Below are 9,744 nucleotides of genomic sequence, written 5' to 3' on the forward strand. Positions count from 1 at the left end.
TGAGCACTGTATCCCATGTTATTATTCTCCTGCTTCATATAAAACATCAACATTTGACTTCAACAATTACTCAGTGCTATTCAAATTAAGCTGTTCCATCACTATTTCTTCCTGAGGACTGACTGACCAGTACTACAAAAATCCTCTGTGATGCTTAAAAGGCAATTGATGCAGTCTGAGTGTTATACATTTCTGTTTACCTTGCCATGGCCTCTGTATATATAATTTTCTTTGCTCTGTGTTTCTGCTTTATGTATTAGTTTGGAGTCTTTGCTGAAGTTATCAATATGATACTGTGGGAGAGCAAAGCTAACAACATCTGCACAGAGAATAAAAGGGACAACATAAACCACACAACTGAGTTAATATTTAAAGAACAAAAATTTAATTTGGTATGCAACTTTTTCCTAGGAGGATCTTTATTTTCAATGCTATACATGTGAAAATAAGAATGAATAAGTGGCTCGTTATCTACATGTATAAAAATATAAACGTCCTATCAAACATATGCAAAGTCACCCTTCATGATATGCATCACTGAAAAGACTTATGCCTTAACTTCTAATTAAAAGAAAGACTGCCTTTGTGGGTTTTTTAATAGCACTTGTAAATGCTACTGCATCCATCCATAGGTACATGAACTGTGAACAACAACAGCTACAAAATGTATACAGGACTCCAGTATTGTGCCTTTATATTTTTGTATGTTTTCATGTCAACAAGTCAGCAGAGTCATTGTGTTTATCCATTCTTTGAGCTCTCAAAAGAACAGACCAGCAAAACTCAGTGACTTTGCCTTGAGCATTTTTCCTTTTAAAAACTTTACTGCCATTACTAAGTAATGGTTCAGAAAAATACCATCTTCTGTGGCAAAGCATCAAATGACTATTATATTTATGGCACCATCATTTTAAGCCTGCTGACGATACTGATAATGGGTTATCACTAAATTAAAGGCCCATTTCTTAACACTAATAATGCTTAAAAATTTTTAGCACAGAGACTAAAGAAAATCATCTGTTTATATTACATCCATTTTTACGTAAAAATAAGAATTACTGGGTCATCTGCCAAGAAAGGGATAGACAACCATTAATCAAAAGACAGGCAATCTTTGTTTTAGAGATGCATTCAGCCACCTGGAAGTTTAGTTACGATTCACATTCAAGCAAATATGTCACTGATTTCAGTTCTACAAGCTGATGATACTCATATTCAACCTTTCCATAGAAACAAGTATAAGAAACCAGTAAAACATTACCATGTTATGTACATAACATAATGTGAAAATGCTCGGCTAGATATATTATGAAATCCTGTAGCACTAAAATGATTAAAAAACTAAATGATTCGTGTAAAATGTTTATATACTGTATATATATGTACACTAAATCACAAGGTCAATTTAAAACTGCCCCTATTCATAGCTCCTATGATGGATTTAGTAAGCTACCAGATTCTTAAAAAAAGAAAGCTATCTAGAGCGAATTTGAACACTTTACTGAAAACTGATTTTATACAAAATCTTAAAAAACGTACGTCAGAGTTACTTAACAGAAACTAGAAAAAGACAGTGGTTATTCTTGAGAAGGGCACTGTAAAGACCTAGTAGCTGTGATACATGTCTTTTCACTTGTGGTATAAGTTAAGCACAGAGAAGTCATCTCAGAGTAAGGCATAGGACAAACAGACTTCATTCCATCCTCAGGTGTATTGGCCTCTCACTGTATCTTATTGCTCATCTAATTTGGCAGGTTTACATTTCTACCCTTTTAAAAATATTCCATAATACAACTATCTACAAACAGACAGTATCCAGTGCTTTCATATGCACATCTTCAATTTAATCACACTGATAAACAACCTTGCTAATATTAGAAAAAAAAAAGCCACGGTGATGAAAATTATTTTCAGTTTTTGGTAGTTGTCCATGCACTTAATGAAAGACCAAGTGGTGAACAGAGACTGAGCACTGAAACTCGACAGAAATGTAGCTATAGCTGTTTTCAAAGGAATTAAGGTTTTTTAAAAAAACCCTACTATGAAATTCTTTGGTTAGAATACAAGTGCTAGCAGTATTTCTAAATTTGGAGTTAGAACTAGAACTAGAATTATTTTTCAAGAGTTTTAAAAACATAACTTCAAGCCTTTAATATGTACTGCTAAATTCTTCAACACTTCAGATATATTTAGGATATTTTTCTGTGATGGTCTGAACAGGCTATAAACATTCTTAAATCAAGTTTAGGTTTTTAAAGGAAAGTGCTTTTATACTCTAGACTTCAAGAATTTATCAGAAAGAATTTCTCAGTCTTCCCTACTGTAAAACCTGTGGCTCAGATCATCAGTTCCAAAGCAGACTCTGACTGCCTCCTCTGGGAAAGACTGTTAGACAGCAGTAACAAAATACATCTCAGAAGGGGTAATTTCCCCTGAAGAAAGTTGGCATCATTCTTGTTTTTCTAAGGACAGGGCTCAATCCTTTCTAAGAAGCAGTAAGTTTGTCTAGGAAGAGGTACGCAACTCTTAGCAGTGTCAGTGCCCAGATAATACTGCTATGAAAACTAAGAAAATTGTTCTTAAAAAAGTGATTTTTGTCATCTGCTGGCTTCAGAGTTTTACAGCACTAACATGACAAAAATTAACAAGGGTTCTCCTGGTGACATTTATAATGTACATCTGCACTAATTCAAGGTACATGATTTCAACTTCCCAGGACCCAGGCCCTACCTTTACTCAGATAAGCCTGGTTTCACCTCATTCCCATCATTTTGAGGGTGTTTAAGGAAATTATGCATTGAGATTTATGTCCATATTATAGACAGTAACTTCAAGAGAATTATAAGGACTTCAGACCACCCATGAAGGTTGCGATTCACAAGCACTTTAATTCTTCAAAGTGTCATTGTTTTACCTCTCAAGGGAATAAACACGTCTCTGAGGACACTTCATAGTCCAAATGGTTTGTTATCCAGCAAACCTGTCCTTTCACATCAGCCTTACATGCTCGCTGTGCAGGCCCTGGTCCAGTTTAACAGCCTGGAGAGAGGAGTTCAGAAACATGGGGAGCAAAGAGGGGAGATGGAAGTAATCAGTTGTGAAGGGCCACATGCATGCCTCCTGCAAAATTACTCATCTCAACAAATAAAGTATGAGCCAGTGCAAATCCCTCACAGTCAGGCTTCCCTTCTATGTGACAGTCCTTCGCAGACAGGCATCATTTTGATGGGGGTGGAGGGGGAAGGGGGGAATTAAAAATGGACCATTTGGGGTCTGCCCACCAAGGCAAAACTCCCTTGTAAGGGTACTGGGACAGCAAAAGGCAGCCATTTGTCATGCCATCTTCAACAGAAGTTGCTCAAAGCAACTTTAAAGCTGCTCAGCCCCTAACTGGATGATTTTTAAAACGCCCCACCCTGACAGAGCTCTGTGTGTGGAGAGGGACAAAGACTGGGTGCAGATGCACGCTTTTGTGGGACGGGTATTTGTCTACTCCCAATACTTCTCTCCTTCCTCGCTACCAACACAGCTACTGGGAGATGTGGGAGGGAGGGTGATGGTGGCTGATCAGGGACGTGGTGGCCAAGCAGGGACACGACAGCCGAGGCACAACACAGTGACCTCCTGCCCCCGGGGCCGTCAGGAGGTGCTGCAAGAGGGGTGGGGGCTGCGCCGGGGCTGGCCTGCCTTGTGCGTAGAGGCAGACACCGGGGTGAGAAAAGCACAGGGATACACGGCCCCCCCTCCGCATCCTCCTTCCTTCGGGATGGGAGGGGACCGTAGGTGCGAGGGTGTGCAGGGGCGGCTGTCTTGTCCTCACGCCACGGGCTGGGCGGACGCTCAGTCCCGGCAGAAAACATACTCGGTGTAGCTGGTCCAGATCTTGTCATCGGCAGGACCACCCTGCTCGGGGGCGAAGGCGCAAGTGCCAGTGGAGGAGCAGGCGGCCATGCGGAAGCCGGCCTCGGAGAGTCGATCGAAGGCTTGCTCGAGGAAGTTGAACTTGAGGTAGTAGCGGGCAGTGTAGCGCTCGGGTGGGCGGTCGGGGTCCCGGCTCTCGTTCAGGGTCTCCCCGAAGACCTCTTTGGCCAGGGCCGTCTTGCCGCAGACAGTGATGCGGGCCACCCGCCGGAACTTGGCGTCAGCTTGCGCCTCCCGCCCGATGGTGTAGGAGCCTCGGTAGCCGATGGTGATGTAGCCCGAGCGCCGCCCGCCCGCCCCGTCCAGCGACTGCGAAGGCGTGAGCAGCGGCCCGCCCGAGGGGCTGCGGCTGGCGGTGGGCGACGGGGCGGACGCCACGGCCCCGCCGCCTCCTTCCAGCGGCTCAGCCTCCAGGTAGCCGAGGAGCGGCGGCGGCGGCTCCTCGGCGCAGATGGAGCCGTCGCGGTGCAGGGCGGCGGGGCGGGCGGCGGCCGCCCGAGTCTGCGCCAGGCGCCGAGCCAGGTCGGGCAGCTGGAAGTACTCAGCCTCCCGCTGGAGGCGGCTGCGCTCGGGGAAGTGCTCGGGCAGCACCAGCTGCAGGTCCCGCAGGTAGTCCAGGATGTAGCGGAACAGGAAGCCGTCGCGGTCGAGGAAGAAGCGGCCCTTGCTGTCCCGGGGCAGCTCGCTCGGCTGCTGCTGCGAGAACATGCGCCAGAGCAGCGAGTCGCGCACCGAGACCACGGTGCAGCGCCGCGTCACGTACACCTGCCCGCCCACGTTCAGCTCCACGATCTCCGGGAAGGACGACCAGCCGCCCGTCGCCGCTGCCGCCGCCCCGCTGCCCGGCGCCCCGCTCCCCGCCGCGGGCGACACGCCGCCGCCGTTGGGCAGCCCGCGGGCGCTGTCCGCCAGGGCCATACCGGAGCGAGCCTGCCGGAGCCCACGCCCTTCGTCCTCCTCTTCCTCCGGCCGCCTGGGCTACGGCAGGGCCGCCGCCCTCGGGGCAGCGCGCAGCCCTCCGCTGCTGCCCGCCGGAGCCTCCCGCCCCGTCTGGCGCCGGAGCCGCGCTGCCGCTGAGCTCCCCGCGGCCGCGCCTCTGCCCGCTGCCGGACAAGCTCCTCCGTCGGGCTGCGAACGGAAAGCCCCGGCACCGGCGGCAGGGCCGTGTTTATGTAGCGCGGCCGCACCTCGCGGGAGGCGTGGGAGGCTGGCGGGAGGCAGAGCCGAGCGCACGGGGAGGGGAAGGGGACGGCCCTGCACTGACGCAGGGTCCCCCATCGTCGTCCGTCCCCCCCCCCCCGCCCCAGTCCTCCTTCCCCAGTTGCGGCGGGATCCTCTCGGCGCCCGGTGCGCGCCCTCCGGGCTCCCACCGCCGTGGGCGAGCACCGCGGTGTGCGTCCAGCGGGGATAAAACCCTGGGGGTCCCGCCTCCCCCCTTCCTCCCCCCCTTCCTCCCCCAGCCCCCTGGGTGAGGCTTCGGCTCGCTCCTCGGCTTCTCCGCGACGTCTCGTTTTTCGCAGGCAAGAAGAGCCCTCTGTTTGCCCCTAGGTGCTGGAGCGGGCAAGCGGCGGGACGCTGCTGCTCTGCCGAAGGAGTTGTGCTGTACCCCTGCTAATCTTCCTAAGGCTTGTCCCAACTCCCGCCAAGTGAGAATCCGGGCGAGATAACGGTGTCCTGCCCCTCCCTCCTGTCGCCTTCGCAGGCGAAAACGCGAGCCTGTGGTGTTGCCCGCTCTCGTCTCACCCGGCTCCTCGGCCTGTTTTGTGCTTGTAAGACATCCCCATCACTACGCAGGTTTTTAACGCCTTGAAGGACTCCGAGAAAACCCCCGCCGATCCGCATTCCCGGAGGGAGGCTCGGCGGATCGCACCGTTGGGTGGCATCGAGAGCGCCGTCCTAGGGGTCCCCTGCCGGCCGGGGGAAGACCCTGGTGGCGAGGGACACTGCGGCGCGGATGGGGTCCCTTCCAGCTGCCTGACAAGGGGCACTTCACCGAGAGAGCCAGGCTCCTCGGGTCTGCGTGCATATTTGTGTATTTAGGTGCCCTTACAGCTCAGATTTAATTAGGATTAATTAGGTACATCGGGTTCTGCGTGAAACGTAAGCACCTATTTAACATGCGTTGGTAGAAAGCATTTAAATTGTTTCAGGCTTTTGCTTGAATTTATCCTACGTTTCTGTGTCTCTTTGCAAACAACAGTAAAGAGCTGCTGCCTTGAGGCATTCAGTTGCTCTCCCGTGGGAGTTTGAGTGTGTTTTCTTCCTCGAGAGAGCAGCTCGAAGGACAGGAGGGTCTGAGGAGTATGAAGACAGCGGTCAGTGCTCTCCTTTCGTAGGGGTGATGAAGCCCTCTCTGGACTACCCTGCTGCAAGTGCCCCACTGGTCTGTGAAATAGAAATCAAAAGATGCAGAGGCAGGGGATAGAAGTCCTTCAAAAGTTGAGAAGTGGGAAAGGAAGGAAAGGCAGGTTAGTTCTCAAGAAACAAGATAGGTTTGCCCAAGAGAAGAAGAGGGGGAGTTGAGAAACAGAAGTTTTGAAAAGGAAATGGATGATAAAGAAGAATGATGTGTCTAGGGAGAGGTGACAGGGAGAAACTGTGGTCTAAGGAAGGAGATGGGATGTCTAGGGAGAGTGGACTATCAGAATTTACAGGAGTTTCATCTGGACAAGACCAAGAATATGGTAACAAAGATGTGGACCATTGCTCTTTTCCATTTTGGAAAGCCACTTGCCAGGACTTTGACCACCAAGTATTTTCATTTGTGGGAGTGAAGTAGGTTAATCTGATGCTTTGCTGACATTTTGTTACAAGAGCTTGTTTCTCTTTTTTTCTTTCTTTATTTGTTTGTTTGTTTGTTTTGGTTTCTTTGGTTTGTTTTTTGTTTATTTGTTTGTTTGGGGGGGTTTTTTTGAGAGATAAATAGAAGAGGCTAGAACAGTTCTGAAAGATGAGGGGAAAATAAAATTTTCCTGAATTAGGTTGTTTTGCTACCCATTTAAACAGCTGAGTTTGTTGCTAGAGGGAAAAAAAGAAAAAGGAGAAATAATGTAGCATGTACTGCCACACACAGAATCTTTGTTTTCTTCCTGTATACTATTTCAGGGTCAATTCACCAGAGTAAAAGCACATGAAATTTTCACGTGGTGGTCTGCTGGTGACAGTTTCATGGAGTTGCTTTTACTTCTTGGTCTCTTAATATGGCATCTCCCCCCACATCACCCTGCTCCTGGCCATACTTAGCAAGAAGCCACCTCAAGAGCCTCCCACAGATTCGTATTTTAAACTCCACTTCCCTAGTGTGGGCTCTCTATTGAGAGCACTGTGATTAAACTGTGCACCCAGAGGATGAGATCATATAATGCTTGAGCAGGCGCTTATTCATAGCAGAATTTACAGTGGAAGATTTTGTACCTTCCAGCAGGTGAGTCTTAACAAATGCTCCCATATAAAAAAATGGGATCTTTAATTCATTTGTTAATTACAATTATTTCATTTTTCTGGCATTAGGTGAGTATTAATGCAGGTTAAGAAAAAAAAAAAAGGCACTAACATATTCTTTAGACTTGAACTTTCTATTTGTCTTGAGCTTTGTTAGATTTGAGACCAGACTTCATAAGTCCTGAGCTTAATGGATTCTTCCAGTGCCTATTTTCAGAAGCTTCAGAGGTGAGTTAGTTATGCTGCTCCTTCAGACACTGACTCTCCAGGGCTTTACCTCTGCCTGCCTGCTGTCTCGTGGGAGGTCAGGCAAGAAGGAGCCACCGTGCTCCTATGCAGCAGCACCACCATGTGATGTCCAAAGCCCACACCTTGAAGGGATGGGGGGAACACAGATGACACAAACACTTTATTTGGCCCACTCTCCCAGGTCTTTTTTAAGGGCACAAACCAGTCCATCCCACTGCAGTGTTTTCTGTGTCAATGTGAAGCAGACTCCAGACTCCCCTTCAAAAAGGGAGCAAGGAGCCTTCTCCTAGGAAGACACTGTTCATACAGCCTGTCCTGGGCAAAGACCCAGCTTGCAGTGTTTGTCTCTGAGATAGATGTCATTTTCAGGGCTTAAAAACATGCCCAGCACTGAAATAACTGTTTTGAAGCTACATCTCTTCAGAGCAATTATATTCTGTGGGCATCTCACTGCTGCTTTATGCCTTGCCTGGTTGCAAGGCTTTGGTTATTGTAACTTCTTTCGTCAACAGATTTTTTCTCTTTTCACAATATGTTCATCTAATTTCTTCTCCATTTCCTATTTCTTTTCATTTGGCAATGTTTGTCTCAGGGAGGAGGATTGGACTTCGTCTGTGGGTATTACAATGGGTAAATATATCAACAATTTTTTACTTACGTGTCAGTCACTAGGTTGCGTAACACAGTCATAGTGGTTTATTCTTATTTTGTGTGGGAGACAGTGAAACATTGGTACATGTAGCATTACAGGCTGCCACAGAATGCCTCCTGTCAGGCATAAAGCCCCCATAAAGGGCATTAAATATTAAATATGGTCTAATGAACAGGCAAGGCTTTATAACAATAAATGTGTCATTGAATTTCTCTGACTGTGCAGTACTGGGACATTTCTGAGCAATAGCTCCCTCAGTTAAGACAGTCACATTTCAATGTTTGCTATTAGCTGCTAACCAGAACTAGCTATGGGCACACTGTCTTAACCTGTCAGGATACAACAGTTTTTCTTCTTTTAATATTTTGAGAAGTTTACACTGTTTTGGGGGGATTGATTTAGTTGTGTTGGGGTTTTTTTATGTTTTTTTGTTTGTTTGTTTTTGGGGGGTTTTCGGGGGAGGCTTTTGTTGTTTCCATGTTTACAAAGATGCTTCCATCACGATGGGCTCCTATTTTGCATTTTGGGCGGTACACCCATGAATGATCCAGGCTTATTCAGGGAGGACAGTTTCCTTCACAAGCCGTGAAGGAAGGGTAACACCTAGTGGGAATAAATCCGCATTGCAGTTAAGAAATACAAAGGGTTCCAAAGTACTGCCCTCATGACCCAAGGCATAATAAAGAGAAAACTATACTTTTTTGGTAGATGTAAACTATTATATATTCAGCTTCTTCGTGAGAAACTTAATAGAGCAAGAACACATTTTATTCCTGTTCTGAACTAAAGTGTTGGTTTATCATTTCTTCTAGCAGTCTTCATTGTGTGAAATGGTGTAATATTGCTTAGAAAATACCTAATTGCATATGACTGTGTTTGAATTTTAATACTGAATTCAGTGAAATATTTAGCCTTCTGCATAAAATCATCAAAAGGAGTCAGTGATCTAAACTGAACTGGAGGTTCAAATATGCTCATTTAAGCTTCACAATCTTGTTTAGAGGATGCAAGAAAAAGAGTTTAGTAGTCCCACAGCAGAGCATATTACCTAAGAGTCTGGAATGCTTTACATTTTTGGCACTTATATGCTCTCTAAAATGTGTCCATAGGTTTGACTTTGACAGTTAAAGGATGGCTATTACCTTGAAACCTTTCCCATTTCTGAATTGTTGTTCAGCCTCAGCGTTACACTCAAGTAATATAAAGTAATACTTCCAAAAACTTGAATTGTGCATTATTCTACCCAATGACAGAAGAACTCCACTCCTTCTAAAGAGTGCTCTCTCTCTGCAAACTCAGTTTCACATGCTGTATATAGCTGAACACAAATGCATACATTCATAGATTTCAGTATTTCATGTGAATTGTAATGAATGTTACCTGTGAAGTTACATCTGATAATATCTGTTCATAGAGATTGTTTTGTCTCTATGTGTGCATATGCAGTTGAATACATTTCGCTGGAACTGCATGTTCTAGGA

At 46.6% G+C, this 9,744-nt stretch overlaps 1 protein-coding gene across 1 annotated transcript; it reads right to left on the reverse strand.

The window, feature by feature from the left end:
- Positions 1-362: 362 nt before the first annotated feature.
- KCTD12 (potassium channel tetramerization domain containing 12) lies at positions 363-5,194 on the reverse strand. Its single transcript, XM_039550237.1, has one exon. It carries the CDS (start codon positions 4,837-4,839, stop codon positions 3,841-3,843), a length of 999 nt encoding a protein of 332 aa, XP_039406171.1. The 5' UTR covers positions 4,840-5,194; the 3' UTR covers positions 363-3,840.
- Positions 5,195-9,744: the final 4,550 nt, after the last annotated feature.

The sequence above is a fragment of the Corvus cornix genome, chromosome 1 (assembly GCF_000738735.6).
Source record: "Corvus cornix cornix isolate S_Up_H32 chromosome 1, ASM73873v5, whole genome shotgun sequence".
NCBI classification, from domain to species: domain Eukaryota; kingdom Metazoa; phylum Chordata; class Aves; order Passeriformes; family Corvidae; genus Corvus; species Corvus cornix.

What these genes read in the sequence shown, in the direction of transcription:
- KCTD12 (XM_039550237.1), bottom strand. Translation starts at nt 4,839, where the DNA reads ATGGCCCTGGCGGACAGCGCCCGCGGGCTGCCCAACGGCGGCGGCGTG.